This window comes from Sylvia atricapilla, chromosome 24 (genome assembly GCF_009819655.1).
Source record: "Sylvia atricapilla isolate bSylAtr1 chromosome 24, bSylAtr1.pri, whole genome shotgun sequence".
Lineage (NCBI taxonomy): Eukaryota > Metazoa > Chordata > Aves > Passeriformes > Sylviidae > Sylvia > Sylvia atricapilla.
The window spans coordinates 2,720,977-2,748,350 of NC_089163.1; the positions used below are offsets into that span (position 1 = coordinate 2,720,977).

At 43.5% G+C, this 27,374-nt stretch overlaps 1 protein-coding gene across 3 annotated transcripts in view; it reads left to right on the plus strand.

Moving 5' to 3' along the window:
- The first annotated feature begins 11,333 nt into the window (after positions 1-11,333).
- The window catches only part of ZMYM4 (zinc finger MYM-type containing 4), a 39,236-nt gene continuing 23,195 nt past the window's right edge, over positions 11,334-27,374 (plus strand). For 2 of the 3 annotated variants that reach the window (XM_066335367.1, XM_066335368.1), the window contains exons 1-5: positions 11,334-11,415; positions 22,008-22,050; positions 22,445-22,972; positions 24,535-24,602; positions 25,175-25,345. In XM_066335367.1, the coding sequence (XP_066191464.1) occupies positions 11,374-11,415; positions 22,008-22,050; positions 22,445-22,972; positions 24,535-24,602; positions 25,175-25,345 (852 nt within the window). In that variant the 5' untranslated portion in view covers positions 11,334-11,373. The remainder of the gene's footprint in view (positions 11,416-22,007; positions 22,051-22,444; positions 22,973-24,534; positions 24,603-25,174; positions 25,346-27,374) is intronic. The other variant, XM_066335369.1, reaches the window with a different exon arrangement.

Here is a 27,374-nt window from a genome sequence, read left to right on the forward strand (position 1 = left end):
GGCACCGGCGGCAGTGACTGAAAAGTACAGTCACCAATAGCGTGTCGCCATTCCGCCAACTCTTTGATCCCATTGGTAACGAGCCTGCCCTCTGTCCATTGGCGCGTTTGACCGCCGACGTTGGCACGGGACGGTCCGTTAACCCCCCGCGTGCTGATTGGGCAGTTTGAGCGGCGGGAGGCGAAGTCACGGCAGGAGCGCGGGTTCTGATTGGCTGGCTCGGCTGTCAGTCAGGCGGAGGCGCGGTCCGGGCCCGGCTTCGCGGCGCCTCAGGGCGCACTCAACGTTGTCTGCGGCTGGAAAAATGTCAAATAAACGTATTTTCGATTGCAGTTCGCTGTTTCAGCGCAGCCGGAGCGTTCGGCTCTGCTTTGCAACCCAATCTGGGATAAAAAATGTCCGATTTATGCGTTCAAGGGTGGTAGTGGAACCCCAGGGTCAACATGGGGAGTCACATTCAGTCTGTTTCGTATGAAAAGTTGGACAGGGATGCACCAAAGAAGAACGGTGATCTGGGAACAGCGATCCGCAGTTTCTTTCCAGACGCCCTAGGAAAGAAGGACGCGGCTTGATGCGAACAAAAAGTGACTCCAGTTCCCTAAAATGTGCACGGTGCATTCTGAAATGCCAAATAAAGTAGCTGTACCAAGACCGTAGTGGTTGCAGTCCCGACATTCCATGTTCCATTACAGAAAACAGGTCAAAAGTACATTCCGTCTTTTCAGTGTCCCTGGTTTCAGCAGTGCCATGCGGGAGACACGACATTACACCAGCGTGATGTTTTCATGCCTTCCCTTCGGCAGTGTTTCGGTCCATCCCCCTCTCAAGGTCCCCGGAATGTTTCACATTCAGTTTCAGGTCTGAAAGAAACAAAATCAACGCCCGTGTGAAACCCAAGGGAAAGTCCCACTTCAACTGCACAGAGCTGGAACAGTGGCAGTGCTGTGATAAAACATCATCAATCTCATAAATATTTCTGATACCTTGAGGAAGTCAAAGGCCGGTTTCATTCTTCATTGGATCATGGAATCACAGAGAAGTTTGGGTTGGAAAGGACCTTAAAGCCCACACTGTTCTATGCCCTGCCATGGGCAGGGACACCTTCCAGTACCCCAAGTAGCTCCAAGCCCCAGTGTCCAACCTGGCCTTGGACATTTCCAGGAATCCAGGAGCAGCCACAGCTTCTCTGGGCACCCTGTGCCAGGGCCTCCCCACCCTCACAAAGAGCAATTTCTTTCTGATATCAATCTAGCCCTACCCTCTGGCAGTGGGAAGCCATTCTCCTTTGTCCTTGTAAATTCTCTCCCTGTCTTTCCTGTCAGCTCCATCAGGTACTGGACAGAATTAGGTCATCCCAAAGTCTTCTTTTCTCCCAGCTGAACAATCCCAGTTCTCCCAGCCTTTCCTTGTATGAGAGCAACAAAAGAAAAGTCCCAGTGGCTTTATATTTTTTAAATAAAAAGGAGGCACAGATTGATCCTGACCCCGAATCAGTCTTATATTGGCTGTGGGACTTCAGCTACTTCCAAGCACTCCAGGATGGAAATTCCAGGTTGTTTTAAAATGGATTCTGGCCGTGGCCCTGCTGCCGGCAGTGAGTGTTTCCACCACGAGGTGTCTCAGAGGTTAAATCACTGCAAGAACAAATTTGGGACTGGTTCTTATCACACACAAACAACAGGCATCGCCTCGCTGTCACCTCTGCTTCTGTCTCTTCACCAAACAAATAATATTGAGTGGAAAAGGGTTGAGTTTACCTTTGTTGTGTCTTAAGTCTAAGTGAAACTGCATTTTTGGGAGCTACTAATTTTTATCATTCTGCAGAAGAAACAAAGAATATAATTCTTCTCCTAATTCTGCAAAAATCTACATGACAAAAATCAGAACAGAAATGGGAGGGGCAGCTCAGGTCTCTGCTCTGTGTGACCAGGGACAGAGCCAAGGGAAGGGCTGGAGCTGTGCCAGGGGGAGGTTAGGTTGGATATTACTGCCCAGAGGGTGCAGAGCACTGACCAGGCTCCCCAGGGAATGGTCACAGCTCCAAGGCTGCCAGAGCTCCAGGAGTGTTTGGACAACGCTCTCAGGCACAGGGTGGGATTGTTGGGGGTGTCTGGGCAGCACCAGGAGTTGGACTCGATGATCCTATCTGGATCCCTTCCAACTCGAGATACTCTGTGATTCTATGACTCTCTGAAAAATCTGTACGACAAAAATCTGTAGAATTTCTCTGAAGTCCACAAAGTGGCTTTGAATTTCCCCATATCTAGTAGAGGCCAGGGTAAGAGTCCGTGTTTTGCCACTGCAATATGAGAGTTTATCCTGGTCTTCAAATCAAAGAAAAACTGATGCCTGAGCAGGGCTTGAAGTAAAAACAACTTCTGTTAACAACCACCTGTTTTGTAAGTGTTCATGCTGGGCAGCTGGCTGGTTTCATATAAAAACAGACACTGAGGAAGAAAGTTTGGGATATTGTGCCCAGTATGTTCCACTGTAAACAAATATATCTGAGACTGGAAATTCTCTATGACACCTGGGGTAAGAGTTGAAGTATTTCTCCATCCTTCACAATAATCTGTTTATTGGGATGTTCAGCACACACATACATTAGTTCAGTTTAATAGGGGCCATTGAGAGAAGCCAAAAAGGAAGAGCTCCAGATCTTTCTCGTCCTCAAAATATTAATCTATTTTAAAATAACACTAGTGCTAGTACTTCTGAGGATTTTTCATGCTGTACAACTGATCTAAAAATTGAATTAACCCATGGTAAGAAGCAGCCCGTGACTAATGAGGAAAAGACCTTAGAGGAATATGAGAGAGGGAATCTGGCTGACACAGAGGTGCCCAAAGTTCTGAATGTCTCAGCTGCCACGAGCACAGGATAATCCTCAGGTAATCCCTGTGTAGATCTCAGCAGGTGATTGATTCAGATAATTTTTTTTTCCCCTAAACTGTTTCCTCATGTTATAAACATAAACACAAGACTGGCAAGGAGAAATCTGAATTATATCTGTATTATTAATTGCAGATTGTAGGAGGAAGGAGCAGCGTGTGTCCAAGCTGCTAATTAGGAATAATTACCCCATGAGGTTCTGTAAGTGTCCCAAGTACAAACAAACACGAATCCCACTAACATCCCTTCCCACTGAAGAAGCAATTAAACGTTGGGAGGAGATGCCATGTCTGCATTCCCTGGACTGTTTTGACCATTAAGAAAACAGTTCAAGGGCTGAATGCACAAATTCCAGTATGTCCCAGAACTAGAAGTACTCAGGAATTTTAAGAATCAGGAAGCAAAGGGAGGAATGGGAAGGGAGAGCAGAGCAGGGAGGCACCCAGAAGGTGCAGGGCAGAGTCCTTGCCCTGCTGCAGGCACTCCTAAATCAAGTCTGTGGTGCACTGGGATAAACCTGCCTGGAATAATATGGAATCCTGCAGAATATTTCATCATTCTGGGGCTCACCACAGTGTCATGAAGGAGTGTGACCTTTGATAGAATAAAGGAGGAAGCAAAATGCCAACAGCATGACCTGGTACCTGAAGCTGAGGCAGGATGGCAGGAGTGGCAAAGAGCTGCTTCAGGGGCTCTTCAGCTCACAGCAACTTTCCATGGCACTCAGTCATCAGGGTTCTCCTCTCCCTCCAGTGCTGTTTTCAGCTCTCCTTGAACACAGATTAAATCTGCTCTCCAAAAGACTTTTCCTCTATACCATGACAAATATGCCTATAGGCTTAAAAATAGAGAACTCTGAGGTTGGGGAGTTCTGTGACCTGACAACATCACACAATCTGGATAAACTGGTCTTTCCCTCCTATAGCTGCCTGTGTCTCTTCTCTCCACAGAAGCTGCTCTGGCAGTGGGCAGAGTGATCCTTGGACAGTTGAGGATACCAAGACTGTCTTCCAAGAGGCTCCAAGAGCCCTCCATTCCCAGTGACGTTAACTGGAGTTAAAGGTGCTCACTGCCTTGCAGGAACACTCAGCACAGCTGTGTGACAAAGCTGTCAATCCAGACATGTCCTTGAGCTGTGGAGAGAAATGAGACAGACATAACTAGAATTTATCCCACTGCCCTACAGTTAACAGCATCCATGTCATCAATTAAGAGAATTTAATTTTCTATGGTTTGCTACAATAATGAATTTGATTTTGTATTTCTTCGATTAAGAGAATATAAAACTCTGTCACATTTTGTCACCTGCTGGCCACGGTCCCTTAGATGCAGCCCAGAATGCCAGCTGGGCTCTGGGCTGCATCCAAAGGAGCAAGGCAAGAAGGCTGAAGGAGGGAATTCTCTCAGACTACCGAGGAATACTGCATCCAGTTCTGGTGCTCTCAGCATAAGGGGACCGTGGAACTGTTGGAGCAAGCCCATCAGAGGGGTGTGAATTTGATAAAGGGACTCCAGCACCTTCCCTATGGAGACAGCCTGGGAAAGCTGGGCTGTTTTGCTGGAGAAGAGAAGGTCGTTTGGAAACCTCACAGCATCTTCCAGGATCTGCAGGGGCCTCCAGGAAAGCTGGAGAGGGACTCTGCATCAGAAACTGGAGTGACAGGACAAGGAGGAATGGCTTCCCATTGAAGAGGGAAAATTTAGGCTTGATATATGGAAGAACAATTCCCTTGTGAGAGTGGGCACAGGTTGCCTAGAAAAGCTGTGGCTGCCCCTGGATCCCTGGAAGTGTCCAAAGCCAGGTTAGACAGGGCTTGGAGCATCCTGGGATAGTAGAAGGTGTCCTGGTCCATAGCAGGGAGTGGAATTGGATGGGCTTGAATGTCCTTCAAATCCAAACCAGTGTGGGATTCTGTGACAATAAATATGTGGCAAGAATGGGATGTAACTGTTACAGAGAATCCCATTCTTCCATCTCCCAGATACATCAACTCTGCAAAGTCCCAGCAATTCTGAGCTGAGCTCTGGTTAATGTTTGGCTATGCATGGAATGTCAGTGGGGCAGAAGGGAGTAGACTCACAATGCTGTATTTCATCAGGCTACCATGACTTCTCAAAAATCTAAAGACTGGCAATATCTTCTCTGTATATATGTATTTTTAGTCCACTGCTATTTCCAAAAAAACAAACACAAAAGAGGGAACAGAAAATCAAAACCTTATTTTTTTTTCATGACACAAAAAATGGTGGAACTATTACATTAAGCAGTTTTATTCTGCATTTGGAAAAAGTGATGTAGCCACAGCATGAATTCAGGATGATACTAAAAAGCAGCAACCAGAGTTTCTGAGTGGGCAGTAATTTCCAATAAGGATTCGAGAGGTCTCCAAACAACACAAATGGCCAAAGAACTCCAGAGGTTATTCATGTCATTCTTCAGTGACTCTCTGAAGACAAAGATTAAATTAATCCTGCTGTAGCATCAAGCACTTGAAGAGCCTTCCTAGGGGATTACTGCACTGACAACCTGACACCCATCCCAGACCTTCAGCACAATCAGATTTTGCAAAAGTCTAACAGTTTCCTTTTCAAAAAGTAGTTTTGGCAAATACTAAGATCTAAACATCACTGTGACACGATGGCTAGCAGAGCCTGCAAGAAGTCTGAAATGTCTTGTGCAGCTTTTACTGATCTTACCCTGTTTTACTCTGGGGGCTCACAGGGTGAGTTTGGTGCCAGCATGAATTCTCCCACTGCCAAAGGACCACGGGGATGTCACAGGGAGGAGGTTTACTTGGAGTGGGAGTCTGGGTTTTCTGCAAGGAGACAAGAGCAGATAGAAAAAAAAATAATACCCAAAAGCAAAGAGAAAACTCACATTTCCTTCTGCTCCAACAAAAGAAACTGCCATGAACCTGCTACAAAACTTCTGTTACTATAATCTGGATTTCCATTAGAAAAACTTTCCAATAAGTCTGTCCTGGTAGCACAAGAAAGCCATGAACATAGCTGGAAAATAGATAATGACTGAATAAGAAAACCAAGTGCAACAAAGAGAAATTTTCTGCTTGCTCTTACAGCAACCTCCACCCACCAATCTGCTGTGGGTGAGATGCCCCCATGTCCCAAGAGAGCATCAAGCTGCTGGTCCACAGTCAAATAATAAACTCAGTTCTCTGTCTGAGTTCTGTGCTTCTGTCATAGAATTTTACCCAACAGATCACCCAGTACAAAAAATAAGCTTCAAAATGGTGCACTGATGATTTTTAAGGCTCCAGAGTAAGAAAGAGACAGAGTCCCTGACACAGAGCAGCATCAGCTGTTTGTAACACAGAATTAGCTATAAAAGTCTGCATTCCACATCTGCACGTTGGACACTGTCTGCTTAAATATTTCATGATGTGTGCAATTAAGTTCTTTCCTCCCTGTTGACTCTGTGACTTTAGAAATCCAAAGTACTTATCTTGACCCATGTTCTGGGCTTATTTTCGCATTTGCACACTGACAATGAATCAAAACATTTTCTTTTGTATTTATAACCAGATTCACTTTGGGGAGCTGAGAGCTGCCATATTTGGTGTGCAAAAACTGCTGTCTGGCATGTTTGGAAACAAAAGCCTGTGTTATTGAGACTTAAAAAGAGGATGCAAAATAGATTTATAATTATTGTAATTAGAATAAAAGCATGATTGCACTGAACTTAAATCCTTGTCCAAATTTCATACACATGCACAAACCATCCAAACAGAAATTAACTTCATAATTAATATTGGATCATTCCTATTACAAAAAAGGCACTATTAATTATTGATGATGCTTGTGCTTTTCCCAAGCTGTTTCCATCTTTTCCCCTCCAGTTGATGGAGTGCTGGGGGTAATGCAGTGTGTACAAATAAATCACTCAGAGGTGTGTAAGTTACTCCACGCTCCTGCACGCAGGAGGACCTGCTCCTGGATGTTCTTATCAAGCAGAATACAGAGGGGCATTTGTTTGCACGAGCAGAGCTAGAATATTCTCTTTAGAGTTCAGCTTCCTCCTTTCATCCCACCCACCACCAGACACTTCCTGACATTTCTCCTGCAGGCAGAGCAAGGCAACTGCCTTTTTTTTTTTCCCTTTTTCAACGGCTGCTCCTTCAGTTATCTGTGGGTGGTGGGGGAAGGGGATGTTATCTCAACAGCAAACACAGCCAGAGCAAGTCTGGGAATGAGGGGGAGTTTCAGGATGGAAATAGGCCCCTGCCAGCCCTCCTGCGTCTGTGTCTCTATGACTAAGCGTTCGCTTTTTAAAACTTGGCTTTTCTCTTTCCTTGATCCCTGTTTCCAATCCTCCTGTTCCCCTTTGTCCTGGCAGCTCCTGACATCACCAGCGCCAGGGAAACGCAAATCCCACCCAGCACGTGGAGGGACAAAGCCAGAGCAGCCCCGGAGCTGGGACACAAACCCACATCCTCACTGCCCCCGGGTCTCCCCTGCCTGCTCAAGGCTCAGGAGGAAACACCACTATAATTGTTTTTCCGCTGAAACATTCCCTGTATTTTCTTACAGCATTACAGCCCTGCCTCGGAAGCATCTGCTGTACGAGAGCATCTAAAATTAAGAGGTGTCCACAGTTTTGCCCATCTCTGGGACAGAAAAGGCCTCTGGCTGCTCATCTGCACATCCCTTCTCAGTTCATGACAAGAACAAGGACAAAGAAGTGCCCAAATCACCACGTGGTTTAGTGGTGATTGTGGTGGTGGTGCTGAGTTGGATTAGGTGATCTTAGAGGTCTTTTCCAACATTAACAATTTCATGATTCTTTATGGGTACAACATCTGCAACAGCCATGTTTTCCTCCACCCATCTCCCAAAGCTGTCCTATTTGGATGCTCACTGGAAAGGAAACAAGATTATTTGTTGTTATTAATTTGTGTTTGGCCCAAAACACGCAGCAGGGCTGTTCCACCTGCAGCTGGAATTCTCTGCAGAGACCCTGCACTGGAGCAGAGGCAGGAGTGCCCAACCCACAGGGCTGGCAGGTTTTCAGGAGTGCCCAGCCCCACTCCATACAGCTGGCAGGTTTTCTGGGTGATCTATATTCAGCTGTGCATGCCCGTGGGGATGTGCAAAGATCATTCATCCAGTTCACTGAACTGCAGCCTGCATGTGGAGGGGGTTTCGTGCTTCCTTTTTAAATGTCACTGGTTTAAAGAGGAATAGTCTCACGCAGGACTGTGCAGCAGATTGGAATATGGGCACTCCAGGGGTGAATTAAAAAGCAATTCAAAAACAATAGTGTGGAACAATCTTATCTTTTCCCTGCCTTTTCCAGGCATTTATCTTGGTCTGTTCTGCTGGAGTCATCACCACATTACCAAAGTATTCTGCAGCATCTTTTTTTGCCACGTTAGTGCACAGACAGTTCATGTAGAATCACAGAATCATGGAATGGTTTGGGTTGGAAAGGACCTTAAAGATCATCTTATTCCAAGATCATCTTATTCTTGTCCTGTCACTCCAGGCTTTTGGAAACAGTTTCTCTCCATCTTTCCTTTTATCCCCTTCAGGCACTGGAAGGCCACAATCAGGTCTTCCCAAAGCTGGGCCAACACCACCCAAGAGTCAAGAGTCTGAACAAGCTGAAAAATGTCCTGCTCTGGTTCCAACACTCTACAGAGGACAGCTTGGACGTCTCAGACCACACCAAGGTCGATCAGGCTTTAAATGATGCCTCTCACTGTCACCCCCTTGTCTCTCCACTGTAGCATCAGCCTTGGCAAAGCTGCAGCAGGCAGAGATTTCAACAGCCCGTGGCTGCTCTATCACCTGTTGTAGTGAAGGATCTGTTTCTCACAGAACACTTCCTACAGTCGTCCAAAAGCGTTTTCTGTTGGGTGTTGAAAGTTCAGATATTTCCAAACACTCCCTGATTTACTTTAGAAGCATGCAACGACACAAAGATGCCTGTTCCCTTTAAAAATGCTTGAACAAGTTCATTTTATGCCATACTATGGAAATCTACAATGTAGCCCCAAGAAGTTACCGTAGCTTTGTGCAGTCTTGTGACACCACTGGAGCTCTCCGGGTATTTGAGGTTATCCTGAGTGGCTGAGCATTTGGCACTGGGATGACATGAAAACAGAGGTTTAGTCAACACAAACCCACCCACAATTTCTAAACTTCAGCCTGCAAACATGAAGGCTGCTTTTGCAAAGCCTCAGAAACCAGAGGGTAAAAAGAAGCAGCAAGTTTATTTTCCTAAATATCTTAATTCCTAAACCAAATTCAAACTTTTAAGGTCTTCTTCATACTTGAATTTCTTAGCATTTTCATTAACAGATTCTTAATTATATTTATTATGTAGTAAATTTATTACTCTCCTTCTTCCTAGAGAAACCCATTGAGAAATTTGTGCATTTTCAGCTGGTCCACACACATGCAGCACATCTGAGCTGTGAGCCACATGCTTTTGGGACACCTGTGTGTTCACAGTGGATTTTTGTGCACAACACCTGGGGAACCCTCACATGTGCAGCCCTATGCTGAGACTGTATTAGAATTTCTAATGCTTAAAAATTAAATGTAAAAGCCTATTAAAATTTTTATTGCTATTGTATTCTGTCCCTATTAAAATAGATTAAAATATTCATTTTTTTCATTTGCAGCTGTCTAAAGATAATTTTTTTAAAATTACTATAAAATTTCACATCAGGCTCACTGTTCACATATAACATCCTTTACCATTAAAACCCCCAAATTTTTAAAGAAATTTCACAGAACAACTCATCAACTAGAATCATTTTAGACTTCAGGATAAGGATTATTTTAATTTAGACTTGAGGATGAGGATTGTTGCATAAGTGAAAAGCATTAATTATTAAAATATAACATTAATTATCTCACTGTCCTTGGCATGCCATGATTTCTAAGTGAGACCTGACAGGATCTCCTAAATGAATCCCAATATTCTGTATCCAGCTGAAGGACAGTGTTTGTATAAGGATCACTTCTGTCACCACTGAAATGCAACTGCTGCTCAGCACCAGCCTTTAATTGTGCAAATAAGATAAACTGGGAAGTGGAGATTTCCTTTAAGACCAAGTTTTAATTAGCAGATAGATTATTTAATTATCAAAGAGGCAGGAACACATTGTCCTTATCAACTTCTGGGTGCTGCATTGCCCAACATTGCTCACAATAAAAAAACCTCCATAATCTGCATCTCAGACATGGTTTCAAAGGATTTTTCTTAATAAGCCATCAGTGTTCATTGGCTGCACGTTACATAGTTCTCTTTTAATTAGTGTTCTATCTTCTACTGCTTAATGACTCTCTTGCTTCTCATGCTAATTAGCACCATGCTCAGTGTTTCTCTAATTTTGGGTTGGGGTTTTTTGGGTCAGTGGTCTATGGGTTGGTGGTTGTGATCTCCCCCTGCCAGAATTACCCTTCACCCAGCTGGAGTTCATTCAGCACAATTGCCAGGTTGGGTTTGTTAGTTCATTCCTCAGCTTGGCAGTTCTGCCAGTTGTCTTTGTGGCCCATCCATTGTGCATTTCCTGTGTCCACCATCATTGGCACATGCTTCTCCCCAGGCTTTGTTAAATTTTCTCTAGGTCTGAGATCATAAAGCATGTCCAGGCCTCAACCTCAACAAGGGAACTTTACCAACAAAAAATTGGTTTTTTAACACCTGAACATCACTTAGAGCTTGTGAGCTGCTATTTGTTGCACGCTTTAGACCTCCCTTCTCGTTGATGAGGCTTGAAAGCACACACGCACCAAACACCACAGAACACCCTTAAGAAAATTTTTACGCGTTCCACATTTCGCAACACTACCAATAAACGTTAAATTCAATTCAAACCCCACTTATTTCAAAATGAATTAATTCACGAATGACGCAGCAGAGGTAGAAAGAAGAGCTGAGGTGGGCGCCACAGGGGCGAGCGGCCCTGAGGGCAGCGCTGTGGCCTGGCCGGGCCCTCACCCCGGCGGCGCCTCAGGAGCCAGGAGACCACCGACCACCTGCCGCCACCGCGACAGAAGCCCGGCAGGCGCGCCACCGGGTCACCCACCACCCCCGCCGCGTCACCGCCGGCAGCCCCGTGAGGGTGGCGGAGCTCCCGGGCCGCTCCACCGCGGGATCCCGGAGCGCGTCCCCCCCGAGCCCCGGGGGCGCCCCCGACCCCGCGGCCCCGCCGAGCCCCCGCCGCGCAGGCGCGGGCGCGCGCAGGCGCGCGGCGCATGCGCGCAGCGGCCCCGCGCTGGGCTGGTCGGGGCAGCTCCGGGAGCAGCGGCCGCGGCCTGGCGGGTCCGAGTCCCCCCCCTTTTCCCCTTACCCCCCGCCCTCCGGGAGCCGCCGGGCCCCCCCCTCAGCCCCGCCCGCCGCGCCGCGGAGCCCCCCGGAGCCGCCGCCCCCGGGAGCGCGGGGGAGGCTGAGAGGGAGTGACCCCCGGCCCCTCGCCCCGGGCTGGGACAGCTGAGGGGGGGCGCAACATGGCGGAGGCCAAGGAGGAGGGGCCCGGCCCCCGCGGCAGGGTGAGTGGGGGGCGCGGGGGGCGCGGGCGGGGGCGGGATGCGGCGGGCGAGGCGCGGCCCCGCCGGGGGGCTCGGGAGCGCTGAGCCCCCACGAGCTGCCCGGCCTCAGGCCTCGGGGCCCTTCGGCTTCCTCTCCCCCAGGCCAGTGTCCGGGCATCATCGCCACGAGCGTCTTGGCATCACTTAAATAATAAACTTGCAGCTAACCAGGAGCTGTCGTCACCATCCGTCTCCTTGTTTAAAGCACGATGTCCTTGCTGCTCCTTTAATTTCAGTTGCCCATGTCAGGCCAGAGTGAGTCAAGATGGCAGCACCATCCAGTTCTTGGGTACTCAGGCTGTGACCCTCGTGTGACTTCCATTAGCCATGCCCCTTCCAGGACTTGGCCAGTACCTTTGTGCCAGTACCTTTAGCCATGAACATCTCAGCTCTTGGTCCTTCATTGTCACAGCTTGGGTCACCATTGTCATCTCTTGGTCTGTAAGCACGCTGTCCATTCTCATCTATTTGGTGTCATAAAATCATTATAGTTGGAAAACACCTCCAAGATGGTCAAGTCCAACTTTACTTGAAGAGTTACTTCATCTCTTAAACCAGTGGGAGGTTCTTTGTAGCTGTGAAGGAGCCCTGGGTGAATGTCTTAAGCAGTGCTGAAAATAATCTTGCCATGAGTCCAGTTCTCTTTCCTGCACACATGTAGCATTTGGTTAAAAGCTTTTTGCCGGGAATGAGGTTTAAATCATGTTTGTGCTTGTGTAGAAGAGTCCATAGCCCGCTACAAGATTGAGCTGTCCAGTTTCCTTTTCCCAAAGATGAAGAAGCTTTCCCATTCTCCAGCCTTGGGAAAGACAAGAGCAGAAGCTCAAGTTTTCTTTTGGTGCATGGGAGAGAAGTTTAACTGCTGAATTTTGTTTAACCCCTGAATTACAGTGAATCCAGTTGTGGATGAACACTGAAAGTAATTTTTACCAAACAGAACATGACCTCCCAGGATCTCACTGGGTGAGTTGTGTAGATGTCTGACTACTCTGCAGTTAGGAAATGAACATCATCTGTGAATTTCTTAGACCTGTGTCTTCCAAACACTTTATTTACAGGCTCCCGGATTTTTGTGGAATTGCTCACAGACAGTTCATAAACATGCAGGTCTTTGGGGGAATCAAATAGTGGCTAGCTGCAAGAAGAATGAAGGGAAATGGCTGCAGGTAGGACGGTAACTTGAGAAATCTTGAATTAAACTTCACTGCCAGTGATTAAAATGTTCATGGACATAAGGAAACAGTTTCAAGCTGTGAGGACAGTCAAGTGTGGGAGCAGGTTGCTCAGAGGTCGTGCAGTCTGTCCTGGTGTCTCTGGTTTCTTCATGCTCATTGCCTTGATATGCTCCATTTATCTGTAGAGTTACTTGGTGTCACGTGCAGAAAAAGAGAGTGTTGCCTTTTTTCTTCTCAAGCTTGTCCTTTATCCAACTGAGGAATAACAAATATCTGGTCAATATCATCTTCATTGGTCTCAGGAAAAATATTTTTTCTCTCTGTTGGCTAATTATTGCCTGGGTGCCAAGTCTGGAAGTCCCCATCAGTTATTGCTCCACGTGTCTCTGTAAGTTATGGAAAGGTTCCTGTGCTGTTGGCATCAACAACCTTCTCTGCTCCTGCTGAAGCAGAGGACTTCAGTAAAATTTAGGAATGATTCAGGAAAGTTGTGTTGCCCTGAGCAAGTAATTTAGGAAAGAGGAAACACAATTTGCCTGTGAAGCATCATCCCAAAGCCAGTTTTGTGCCAAGATGTTCTTGAGGAACATAGGGAGAAGTGAATCCTGGGCTGCTCCAAAAGGCTGATGGAGCCTGTGAGGAGTGAGATTAGCAAACTGTAAATCCAGCACACAGAGAGCTCCTAATAATTAACGAGGTCATGGAAGACCTGCATATCCCAGTTCTCCTCCCCACAGTGGCCCAGTTCCCATTCTACAGGAGGTCATGATTTTGGATTCTTCCAAGTCTTGCGCCTAAGGCAGAACAAGCATTTCTTATAAAAATTATTTTCCTTTGTGTGGAGAAAATAAAGACTAATTTAATGATTTCTTCAGACAGGAGCTTAGCAGTTGGGGGTGTTTTCAGAATTGTTCTTTTCAGTACTAGAGTCTCTGCAATTATTCCAGAAGCACATACACTGAAACTGGCATGTTGCAAATCCCATGGATAAGCAGTCACCATCTTTTAACTCAATCCCTGAATGAGCAACAAACTAAAGAATAAAGTTTTTGCCAGTCTAAGACTGACAGAAGTTTATCTAATTTGATTTTTAATAGGTTTTGGTACGTTTTTAGGGCTAAATTGTTTTAGAGTAGGGTAATTTCTGCCCTAAATCAAACTGTTGTGTATGCTAAGGAAAACATTTACTGCGTAAGAGCAATATTAACTTGAAAGGTATCTGCCAGTATGTTTCTTAGGTAGCTTATAAAAATATTTATGGCAATTCAACTTTAATTTGTGTATAATTGTTTTGAACAGTTAATTGTTTTGACTAGAATGTTCTTTTATTTGCAACAGTTGTCTGCACCCCCTTGGACTAGACAAGGCAGTTTGGGCTGTACTGAAATTTGACACTTGGGCTGTTGGAAATTAATGTGGTGTGAACAGGTGAACACTTGGGTGTCCACATCAATAAAACAGGTGTTTGCAAAAGATTTTTAATTTTGCATGACTGCAATTAAAAATTGAAGGAGATCATCTCATTTAGAAAGTTTTGTTGCTGAATTATTCCACAATGATACGAAGATGATGAAAATGTTTCTCTGTTAAGGCTTGTGCACCTCTTAAAGGATGTTTTACTGTCATAATCTTTGAATTCTCTTTCCAAAAATGTCATAATGGAGCATAATGGATCCCAGGCATTTAGGTTAAGACTTCTCACACTGTGTAAAATACAGAAAGTTAAGTCAGCTCTTTTTGCCTAATTCAAGGCTTTTTGCATCTTTAGGATTGTGGAATTTAATTCTATAATCACTCACAATGTTCTTGCAGTGGTTATCTCAACTCTTCTCTCATCAGGGGTTGGAACTGGATGATCTTTAAGGTCCCTTCCAACCCAAACCATCCTGTGATTCTACAATTGATGACTCTTGTACCCCATCATTCCTTCCAGAATGCTTGTCCTTAAGTCTTATAGAAAGTTTTCTCTCACGAAATTCAAGGTTTTCTGTCAATGACTGACTCAGTTCAGATGATTTCCATCGTCCATTCCATGAGTGTGGTAAAGGCCTGAGAGCTCTTGGACCCCACTTATGATGTTGCTCATAACACTTATTCTCTCAGATCCTCTAAACTCTTCCAAAGAAGATTTCTGCAGCAAAGAATATTTCATTGAGACATATCAGCAGAACTGGAGGTGCTTGCAGTGTCCATCCTTTTGTCCTGTGTTCTTCCTGTAGTGCTGTTCTCTTTTCCTCTAGAAGTGCTCCTCAGAAATTCCAAAGGAAATAAAAAGTCTAAGAGACTGTTAACTTGTTTTACCAGACTGGTACTGATTCAAAAATTATGTGATGTATCTGTCCTTTCTGTAAATACTGATTGAAGAATGATGACAATGTATTTAATTTTGGCTACTGTGTTTCCATTCTGCTTTTGATGAATTTTTTTAATTTTAAAAGTAGTTGGAAGTATTATAGAGGTTACTTCTACATTGGGTAGTTTTAAAGTGTGTTGTGTCTAATGTCTTTGAATTTTTTAGTAAAAAATGTGTGATGACCAATTATTGCCATAAAAAAAGTTTAATACATCAGATATTTGATGGCCAAGCCAAGACTTTAATTCTACATTTGGTTCTTTTCCCTTTTGATAGCTGGTCCACAGTCCCAGGGCAGGATAAATTGCTGCTGCCAGAATTGCTTCATTTCCCTTGTAAAGAGAGGAAACCTGAATCATTAGCCTAATAAACTAATGTTGTCTAAATTTAGGTGAGAAAAACTTGAAACAGAGTTAGCACAACTATACAGAGTTATTCCCACAGGAGACATTTTGGAGTACTTCCTTTTTTATAATTATTTTTTTAATAACTTATTTGTGTACTTCTGCAAATCTTGATGTTTCTTAAAAGAGTTGAAAGTACAGATGAAAAGATTTCATCTGTATTGAAATTCATCTTTAAATGATGCTGTTTGCTCAGAAAGCTTGATGAAGTACAGTTAATGCAAGCTATTAACAGGATTTTATTGTGTTTAATTGTGGAAAAGGCAAAAAGGAAGCCAGAGTCAAGACGGTACTTTGATGAACGAAGTTGATATTTTATCTCTTTAAGGACAGAAATACTGGGATAGAATTGGATGTACATTTCCACCATCAATTGCTGTTGGCACTGAACTCTTGGGAAAAGGGAAAGGACTTGCAGTACCTGATGGAGCTGAGCCCAGTCACTGGTGTGGGGCTGGGAACACAACCCAGGCTGAGCAGGAGGTGGTCCTGCCGTGTTTGTCAGCAAGTAAAAGGTGTTAGAGTTGAAAATTTTCCCAATTGGTGCACAAAGCCACCTTGTGGGTTTGTTAATTGAGGATAGATTCTAATGATGAGCAGAGAACTTCAGGTTCAAACAGTTCACTCTCTTTAAAAATTAATTGTGGATTTGGTTTATTTTTTCTCCTGTTAATAATACAGCTAGTAGCAACTAATTACTAACATAGTTAATCATCTTTCTGGAAGAGACATTGAGTAGAGTGATCTTTCTGAGGTTCTAGTGCTGCTGCTCCAACCTGGATTGTCACCCTTGGTCTTTCTCAGTTGTATTCCATGGACTGGCTTTCCCTAAAAGACACAGTGATGACTCTCTCTTAATGAGCTGTTCAGCTTCTGAGCTAAATGGAATTAAAGTGATTCCATGCTTTGCAGAACATAATCTTCTCCCTAGCCATACTTTTGAAAGCTTTGGCCAAAAGCACACTTTTGTGATCTGGACAGTGCTGGCCTGCTTGTGGAATAAGCTAAAATATGTAACTGAACTGAAACACTTGGTTTGGAGTAAGTAGCTGCTGAGCATCACAGCATAAACATATTGTGCCACAGACCCTGCTCTGATATTGGGGATTTTTATATCCTTGTAATTTCCATTTCGTTTTCCTGCCTTATGCTATGAGAAACTGGAGTTATTTTTATTTCAGCTCATTTACAGCCTTAGTTTAACCAAAATCCCAGCCTTAGTGGTTGTTTGTGTCTTACCAGCAGCAAAGAAGTTCAGCACAGAGCCAGGGGTGAGGTTTTGAGGGAAGAAGTTCTTTGTTTGAAAACAAAATCTTTCTTGGGGATGTCTTGGTTTGTTTGTTTGCTTGCTGTGTGGTTTGTGTCTGTGTGTGTTTCTTAATTGCAAAGCCCAAAGCACATCAAAATCTGGTGTCTTTGCAAAGATCGTTGCAAGAAAATTTGTTGTTAATAACAAATATTAGGGAGAAGTGAAGGTAGTGAATCCCTGGCACAGGGTGCCCAGAGAAGCTGTGGCTGCCCCTGGATCCCTGGAAATGTCCAAGGCCAGGCTGGATAGGGCTTGGAACAACCAGGGACAGTGGAAGATATCCCTGCCCATGGCAGGGTTTGGAACAAGATGATTTTTAAGGTCCTTTCCAACCCAGACCAGTTTGGGATTCTGTGATTACAGGGTGAGACCATCACATGTGGAACTGTTTCCTTCTCAAATACATGATTTTGTCGGTGATTGGGAGAAGGGCTTGGATCCTTCTATGATCTTTGTAGGTATAGATTAAACCCACCAATATTTCAGAAAAAAGTAAGGTTCTCTATGACTTCTGTGTGTTTGACAAATTCCCCTTGGCCCTGTATATGTTGGTAGCAGTATGGAGGTTCTGTGTGTGTGTGCTGGGTGGGTATTGAAACTCTGAGGTTTGTTTGGAATTGACCTGTGGATATTCCAAAAGCTCAGGAACATCAGAAAAGCCTGGTGATAGAAAGGGACGATAAACTTCCATGCTGAACTGCTCCCTGGGATTTCTGGTGTATCGTCCAGAATTCCATCTTAACATCCAGAAATGAAAGGGGAGCAGCACATGCCTAAATCTTCTGTCCTGACACTTAAAAATTGAAGATATGTAGGTGAGATGGAAGGTAAAACTGTATTTCTTGAACAGAATATAGGGAGTCACAAGCAGCTGGGAAATGCCTGGATTTTTACATATATCGGAGCACGTTTGGGATTTGCCTTTAAAAACTCCCATCACCGTCTCCACTGTGTTACCCTCAGACTAGATTAAAAACAATCAAGTGTTGAGCATGGCTCGGGGAAGCCTCAGAGACACCCAGGCGGCCGAGTTCACGCTGTCCCTCTCCCCAGAGGGACTCTGAGCCCGTTCCTGGGCAGGGAGGTGACAGTGCCAGGGGTCCCAGAGGGGGCTCTGCCGGCCCGGCCGCGCTCAGCTCTATGGCCGTGACCCCGCCAGGTTCTCTTCCTGCCGCAGCCCTTCTTTTCCTGTGGCAGGTATGTGCAGCAGCCTGGCTCTTTGTTACCCTGTCTGTTCCCTCCCCAGGTGCTCTGAAGGTATGGATCCCTAGAGCTGGCCGTGTTTCAGTGGGAAGCAGCTCGGGCAGGATCCGCTGCGGAATCCCGCGCGCATGCCGCGGAGTTTTGCGGTGGCAGAGGTGCAGTACGGCTGGCATCCCTGCCTGGCATCCCTGCCTGGCATCCCTGCCTGGCATCCCTGCCAGGGCTGTGTCATGTGGGAAAGGTCAGGGGATGCCTCCTGAGCTCACCCCACCTGCCTCAAGAATAACGCATTTCAATTCCTTTTTTTATTACTTTGTTTTGTTTCGAACGGACGGTGTCTTGTCAGTTGAATGAATTGTGGAGTGGGGATTGTGCTGTGCATAGAGGGACAAGGAAACTACAGGCAAACTGAGAATGATCTCTGACTGTTCTAATTGCAGTTCTCTTAACATCTGCTTCCTTTCCACAGTTTGCTTATGGGCATGGTAAAATCAAACTTCAGGAGCTTACTAGAAAGATGTGTCTGTGTGTGTGTAAAGTAGTTACACTGTTTTGTTTTGGTTTTTTTAATGGAATTTTCTGTGTTGCATACAAAGCAATACCATAGCCATAGGCAGCTTCTCTCTTTATATTGCACAAAAATAATCTATGAATTGTTTGATTTATGGATGCAGTGGCAGTGTTGAGCGCCGTTAAGGTATGGATCACCTTTTTAGTTATTCCAAAGTAGCACACTGAATAGTATTGAAGTGTAAATGTGTCCTTCTGTCCGTTGCTCTCAGCAAAGGCAGGGTAGTGCTGAGGCTGTGACACAGCTCCCATTAGAGTCTCGTGTACATCTATAAAAGAACAGTGACATATCTGGTGGAATTTTAATTTTTATTTTTTTTTTTATAAAAGCAATGCCGTCTTTATTTATGGAGTAGTTAATTTTAAGCAAGTCACACTGCTTGCAGAAATACCTCATTGTTTTGTCACCATTTCTGTATCCTCGGTTCATTTCATTCATTCATTTATTTGTTTTTTACAGCCTGAGTAGGCTGAGCATTGCTTTGTGTGCAGTGCTAGCTAATGAGGCAGTCACTAAGAAAGATATAGCCTAAACCACTGAATTTCATTCATGCCAAACTCAAACTGTTGTGTATTAAACTCATATTATTAAATGGTTAAAAACACTAAGAATTATTATTCTCTGGCAAATATTGGCCAAGGTGACTTAATGAAGGTGCTTTAGAATATTGTATTGTTGAGTTTTGTTTTACAACTGCAAGTGTTTTGAGGACTGAGTTGAAGAGTTGAAGCCTCAGTATTTGAACAGAAAACTCTGTTCCTGAGACTTCCCTTTTGCAGTTATCAAGGACTTGTGTGGTGTGGAGGTACCTCTCTCTCAGACCTGGTGAAAGTGACCCAGAGAAAATGTTCCTCAAGTACTTTTGCTCCACTCCTCCCTGAATCTTAAAAACTGAGGAGAAGAAATAAAAGGAGTTAAGGGTCATGATGGCTAATGAAAGGAGGCAGCATGAGGACGTGAAAGAGGGAATTGCTTTGCAGAACTGCAATAGAATAATACAAAAATAGTAAGTTGAGTGTTGTTCACATTTCTGTGTGATATAAGACCATAATCCAATTAAAAGCTAATGATTGATTAAAGTGATACATTTTTGTAACTGGTGATACACAGAATTTCCTCCAGAGATGGCATTAAACAAGACTGTGATGACGTTGGGGAAGGGACTAGAAGTGTATAACTGAGAGAATACCCCACATTAATGCAGAAAAAAAATATAAGCTCTAATTTCAGGGACAGTCCAGTTATAGATTTATAGAATGAGCAATTTGTTGAGGATATATATGTGTGTGTGTGTAGAGGCATATGTGTACACACACACAATTATCCAAACTCTTTCCCTGGTTTTCTCCCTTTGAATTTACACTATGTGGGAGTTCTGATGCTGTTCACAGTCATGAATTAGATGGTGGCTTAGATAAGGCTGCTAGTATTGTCAGATGCTGGAGTTCCTGGTTTATAAATATTTCCAGGGAAAGCTTTTGACCACAGACACAGATCTTCCTCTGTACTCAAAAACCTTTTGAAAGAAGAAGATATCCAAGATGATCTCTTCTTCTCATAGCCTCACAAAATAATGAATAAAAGAAACAAAACAGGATTGTTTTGTTTCCCTAGGATGACCTTGTGTTTGGGAAGTGTCCTGGATTATTTCCAGGTAGATGGCAAATGTTTTCCAGCTTCTCCATAATATTTATGGCAGTCCCTAGTGCTCTTGCAGGTGGCCCCTTGTGCTGACTTGCCTGTTAGTGTTTCTTTGAATGAAACAGTTAGATCCACACTGCAAAGTGTATCTCTATTTAATTCTGAGTATTCCTGGTGTTGTCAGGAGACCCAAGTAATCTGGGTGTCAAGAGTTAAAGTACTTTGATACAAATCTACTCTGAGAAAAGGATGAGCTCATGCTTCCTCTGGACTGAAAACTCTCTTCATCCTACCATCAAATTCTGTTGTGAGATTTTTGGAGAGGATAGAGAATTCCTGACAGGAAGCAAAAAAGGATCAAAAAAGGTCAGTATAGAGCCAAGGACCTGGGCTATTGTTTTTGCCTCCCAAAACTTCATGCTCTGATATTATTGTCAAATGGAACCAAGTTCCTTTCCATGTTCTTCTCTAATAGCAGCCCACCCCTGCTGTCCCTGTCGTCAGCAGCTTGTATGAGCACTTAGTATATCCAGTATTTCTGGGAATTAGTTTTACACATCTGTAAACCTAGTTGACTGTGAATGGGCTTCTAGATTAACATTAAACTTCCATCTTCCAGACACTCCTGAGATCATTACAGCAGGAGTAGAGCTCAGGCCTTGCTAACCTTCCTGGGTGGTGTTTCCTTACTCTTTTCCTGTAGATAATTACATGGAGGAGACTTGCATCAGCCTTGTGGAACTGTAACCTTGTTTTGTTTTGGTTCTGTGTTTCACTTTTCCAGCCTCAAGTGTCAGCTCAGAGAAACTAGAAAGTTCTGGTGCAGTATCCAACTGACATGATACCATGCTGGACAGGTCCTCACTATTCCATGTGTGTCCAGTTAAGCTGAAGGAGCTACCTTGTCTTTGCAGACCTGCAAGTGGTACTGGAAAGAGACTTTTTGCCATCAAATGACCTCTGGGACAGTCTGTTCTCATCTTTTCCTAGAGCTGGCGGCTACCAGACTGATAGTTCCCATCACGCTCCTGAGGAATACCAGATTTATCAACTAAATGACTTGAGTTAAATGAAATTAGGGCTTATCCTTTTGCTATCAAATCCCATTACTTTCCCTAAGATGGCTTAAGAATTGCAGTGTGAGCAGGATCTACCAGGAAAGAAGTGTAGAGCAGGCAATTCAGAGAAAGGAGAGAGGGCATAAATGAATTACTGTTATCTCTTGGGCAGAAAAGAAGGCTGCTAGTGAGTTGGACATTCTGAAGAAAACTTTAATTATCCTTCTTTAAGCAGCATCCAAGCATGCCTACAACTACAGCATCTGTCAGAGGATGTTTAATGCAGACAGATGTTTGTGCAGCACTCAGCATCTGGTTCTTCTGTGCTTATGCTCACACTGACAGTCAGTGTGTTGGGAAGTTAAGCATTCCATTTCCCTGTTCCTGGAAAGAGGACACTCCCTGTAAGAAGGGTGAAACCCTTGGATCTGTGCAGCCCATGGCTGCATGGTGGGAACTGCCCATGCTCCTGGTTTCCATTTATGATGTTCAGAGGCAATAAGACTCCTGAAGCATCAGGGCAGAGTCTGTGGCCTTGACCTGATACCGTATCCCAGGTAGAAGAGAAAATTGACATTCCCTTCCCTCTCTCCTCTGGGAAGCAACACTATTTCTAAATTTTCCTTAGGTGCCTTTTCCATGTATTCTGAACTCATTAGGGTAGGTGTGGCTTTTCAGTGATGTAACAGTCTTAATTCATAAAAAAATTTGCTTTGAACAAGGAAGGAAGGAGGAGGAGGAGGAAATGTGATCCTTCTGCTTGGTTTTGATCAGATACTTTTTAGCAAAGTACATGGCAGCTGACCAAGACAATGACACAGTGCTTTCCTTTTTTACAGTTTGAAGATAAATCTGATGCGGTATTTGATATTACAGAAAAATGTAAGTATTTCTATTTATTCTCTAATGTCATAGTTTCACAAAGCCTTTCTTGGAAGTGTCATTGCTGCTGAACAAGGCTGTCTTGCCCTTATCCCAGCCCTTCCTGCTCATTCCCTCCTGCATTGCCTTCTCCACAAGTGCTACAAGTGAGGTGAATGGAAATTAATGGTTTTTCTTCCTTTGGTTAGTTTTACTCAGTTCTGCTTCAGAGCAGTGAGGGTGACTGAACCCTTTTCTCTGTCAGCAATGTTTTCACAATAATGTTGGCCCGAGGAGGCTGGGAGTATTCAAGGAACTGCAGCATCAGCCAGATTAGGACACTCACCTTTCTCCTTTGTTACACATGAAGCTGGTCAATTTTCTGACCGTTCACTGGGATTTTTTTTCTCCCTAGGTGGTGAAATTCTGGATGCAGAGATGTCTGAGGACGCTGACCACAACTTAACACCCGCCCTGGAGAGCTTGTCTTACGGAGTACCGAATCGAGCAGGACCTGAAAATTCACTGCAGGGTGATGATCATGATTATTTTCTGAACTCTGGGGATCTTGCAGGCATACCTGTTGTTGGGAGTGACAACGAAGATGATCAGAATTTCACTCCTAAAGACACTCTTTCTTCAGCAATTCATGAGGAAGATCATCTGGAAGAGGGCAAGAGAGTTCCAGATCATGAACTGAACAGTGAAAAAGAAATTCAGGTTCAGAATGCAATCCAGAAGGATCTCACTTCCCCCTTTGAGCAGGGCCCTGTATTTAAATCACTTCAAAAAGATTTTAGCATAACACGAGATAATGGCAAAGAGACTTTTTCAGCAAAGGACAAGAATAGAGAAGGACATTTTCAAGAACGTGAAAAACGGTTGGAAAAAATCCCTAAAGATATGGATTCTAGATTGAAAAGCAGTTTTCTTGACAAAACAGGTAACTGTTGACATCATAGAGCTGGCTGCCCAGCAAAGAGGAAGAAGGAACTTCTTAGAACGAACTTGGCAAGAAATCAGCAATAGGGCTAATTATTAAAAACATCACCTTGTTGAAGAGAACAGGCAGAGCTATGTGTAGGGGGATCATTTTATGAAGAACCCTGAAATGCAATGAACTCTCTGTTAGGAGGAGAATTTGCAAAGGGCTTGACAGTGTCAGGGAGGTCTCATCCTCCACAGCTTGTTACAAAGCCTCAACATACCATTTGTTGTTGTGGTTTCCGAAACCAAGCTGGGTGACAATTCAAGCTTCCTTTTGGTTTTTCTCACTGTTTTTTTTATAGACCATGGAACTTCTTAAAAGAAAAGGTGATGAAATTTAGGTTAAGTTCATGGCCAGTAAATACTTTTCGAGTGAAGCACCAATTCTTCACTAATGCCTAGGCATTTAAAGCAGTATGGATTTGATAGTATCAGGGAAAGGCTTGCTAGAAGGGAGTTAGTGTCTTCAGGAACTAAGCCAGAACATAGCTTGAAATCTGCTTTTCCTGGGAAACTGCTCCCTTTCTTCCTCAAATGCTTGTGTCTTGGACTTCATCCAGCCAACATGGAGAGAACCAAAGATGCCTAAAATCCCTTTCTCATTTGACAGTCACCATAATCTTGCTGCCCACACACTTATTTTTGACTTCCCAAGCTCTGAAAGTTACAGCAGAACAGTGAAGGAAGGAGTTAAGAATAACCAAGCAGGAACACATGATTTAATCTTATTCAGCAGAGGGAGGCTGAGCCAGCATGTGAGGGACTTCTGGCTGCTTGTTCACATTCACAGCTTACAGTTCTGAGGTTTAAACTTTATATGTTCAACAACAGCATCTTAAAATCAGTGCTTCCATGTGGCACCAATCATAGAGGATCAATAAAGATATTTTTTTAAAATAAAGAAAAGTTAGATATATATCTCTACCTTTACCTTCAGTTAGAAATCAAGAGAAGAAATGTTTCTGTACATAAGATGTATTTCAGAAAGTTGGAAATACCTACAGTTAAAAGATCAGATAAAGTAGTCAGTAGTTGAAACCAGAATGATAAATGTTCATGGTAGCATCCAGTATCTAGGCAAATCCAAAATTTCTAAATGATATTTTCTAGAAAAGCAGAAGATGCTATTTCCTGAGAAGAGGGGAAAAGGCAAAAGATCAGAACAGCAAAGAAAACGCTGGAAGATGTTGCTCTGAAAAGTATTTTCTGATTTAAATGTCAAAACAGGAGAATTCAGAACCTGCTGGGGTGTGGAAAATTCTGAATGAACAATTTGCGTCGGAAGTTTACAACTATTTTGCTGGAATGGGAAAATAATGATCCAACAGAATAATTAAAAAGAGGCAATTCTCTTTAGGGATTACCACCTTACTTGCAGGGAGGAGAAAAGAAGTAGTTTAATAGTGGTGAGGTGCTGTCAGACACTGGGGTTGGGGAGCAGGATGAGACTCTGATAGTTTTAAAGGAAATGCATTGGAACCTGTATTCATTTCTATTTAATGTATATGTTTTCCTCAGTTCATAATCAAGTAGAAGAAACATTACGGACGCAGTTAGCGCCACAAACTCCAGAAACTAACTTCAGGGTAAGCTATAGATCTTTCAACCACTTTTGCAAGTGCAGCGATATGCTGGAATAATTCAAAATACGTATTTTGTATTTGAGTGTAAATTTGAGTGTTAAGGAAACTGATCTTCTGACTCTTAGACATCTTTGCTACTTAAACGAAGTACATATAATTTTGTAAAATTTTCCTGACCCTCTCTTTGGATTGAGGATTCTTTTGGTAGCCACTTTCCTGTTCAGCATGGTTGGAGTGACCGTTGAGCCGAACCTACAGCTGGATGCATCCACCTGACCTGCTGCCTTTTTTTTTTCCACATGAGCCAGGGAACAGCTGTATCCACAGGAGACACTCCCAAACAACCAACTTACAGAGCTGGGTGTCTTCTGCTTTGGCCAGAGGAGTGGAAAGCATTGGGGGTGGGATGAGAGAGGGGGCTGCAGGGAGGTTGAGGCAGCAGCTGCTGCCCAGCATTTCTCCCACCTTGGCAGGACCCAAATCTCTTGGTCTGCAGCACAAACTCCCCTTGGCAGCAGCCCAACTCCTCATGGCAGATGCAGGAGGGTGAATTCTTTTTCATATTATTGTTTCAGGAGTCTAGCTACCTATTTTCTAGTAAGGAATCTATTGGACAAGAGCTGGGGAATTCCTTTGCACCAAATATTAGAATTAAGAAGGAGCCTTTGGATGACGAATATGCTAAAGCTATGGCCCCACAGCAGGGACTATTAGACAAAATTAAAGATGAACCTGGTAATTCTGAGGTAAGTTTCCCATTGCATTTCTCATTTTGGTCTGACAGCTGACCGCTTAAGCTGAACATAAATTCAGCAATTTATTTGGTTTGTTGACCGAAATTTAACTTGAAGAACATAGTTTAGTAGAAGGATTTTTCCTCTCTTACACTACTATGAAACCCACCCCCCCTCGACTTTTTTGATGTCTTGTTACCTTGTCTCTGAATATGTTTTCCTTTTCAGTTAGAAACAAAGCCAGGTGCTCTAAAACTTCTGTAACTAAATCTGTGGCAACACAGACACTTTATCTAACTAGGAAATAAACTGTAAATAACATTTTGTTAAGTAACTTATGAGTAGTCACAGTTAGAGATATGAATTAAAGCAGTGCTATTGCTGCTACTCCCTTCTTAAAAGTTGCCTTAGCAAGCACAATAGTTTGTTCTTGTTTTAAATTATCTCTTAAAAGTCTTAGCAAAATATTTAAGTACTTACACATCAGTGAAGTCAATTTAAGTATGTGTTTAAGTGACTTTCTCATTCAAGACTGACACTTTTTATGATGATAGAAGTAAAACTCAGTAATTGCAACCTGGAGAAGGTCTGACCTATGGATTGAGCAGTGCTGGGGCCAGGATTGCTGAGCTCCAGCCAATCTCTGATTTGCTGTGTGACACTAAGGAAATGAGCTGTGCTGCAGTTCCTGTCTCCTCACTGCCCATATCTGGGTTACATGTCAGATTTTATATGTTAAAAGTGTACAAAACTTCACAGAGTGATGCATCCCTTTGCACTGACACATGAGTGTTGGTGTTCCTGTGCAGGTGTTAGTTTTTAGCATCAGTCTTTGTCCTTCTGCTGAACCTCCTCTGCTCTCTGGGCCTGTCTTCCCAGCACTTCTTCTTCTTCTTTTCCCATAATACTCTCAATTCAATAAGTGAAATATTTGCAACTTCAGATTTTACTGTCCTTCTGATTTGTTCACTCTCTGTGGGATTGTTTGGGTTTATTTTTCCTTGAACCTATAGAATGTCAAACCACGTGTAGATTAGTTAAATCTGTCTCTTCTTTTGTCCTCCCAAGATGGCATCTGCTGTGTGGATTTGTGTGGAATGCAAGGAGAGATGTCTGTGGTTATCAAAGATCAGATTAATAAGTAAAAATGAAGACTTGAAGAATTTAAATGTCAAATATCGTATGGTTCAAAATATTCCTTCCTGGAGTAAAATCCTGTGATTATCAACTCTGCCTGATACTGGAAAAGTAGGAGAACTGAGTTCATTTTGTTTTGCTTTAGATTGGAATTACTATGGGGGGGAGTATATGGATTTTTTTTTTTTTTTTATTTATTTCCTGAAAGATGAGAGCATTTCTTGCTGTAACCAATAGTTGGAGCTGAAGGTTTTTGGCTTTCAGCATCGTTACGCTGCTGTGAAACTGCTTGATCATGCACAGTTGATGTCAGGATTTGCCTCCATTTCTTTTCCTACTCTTGACTAAGGATACCATTGCAGTTAAAATGCTTTAAAAAACTGTATGTCTGCAAATGATTAATTTTTAAATAATAATAACAGAAATGGTGCTTAAGAATCTTCATCATAGTATGCCCATACCCAGCTTAGAGCTTCTCTACCTGAGATTTGATTGTTTCAGTCTGATGGTTCACATGATCAAGGAATGCCATTGCCTGTCTCCTGGGAAACATGTTGAGAAATAGTTTGGTTGTCTAGTATAGAAACTTCTAATTTTCCCACAGGAGTGAGAGGAGGGCTCAATCTGAGCACGTGCTCAGTGGAGGTTGTTGTGGGATTTTGGGAGCTGGGGGAACGTCTCGCTGCCTCTGGGAAGGGAGAGCTTCCTTTTGCTTAGTGATTCTGAATTGGTTTCCCTGGCAGCCAGGCAGCAACTGTGAATTTAGCTCAGTCATAACATGACATCATGCCTCACTACTCTCAACCGACTGTAAGTAGGCTAAATCTTATCATCTCTGTAGTTCCAAGAGATTATGCTATTCAGCCTTTTGAGATTTACATGGGGAGTGTTCCAAGCTGCTTTC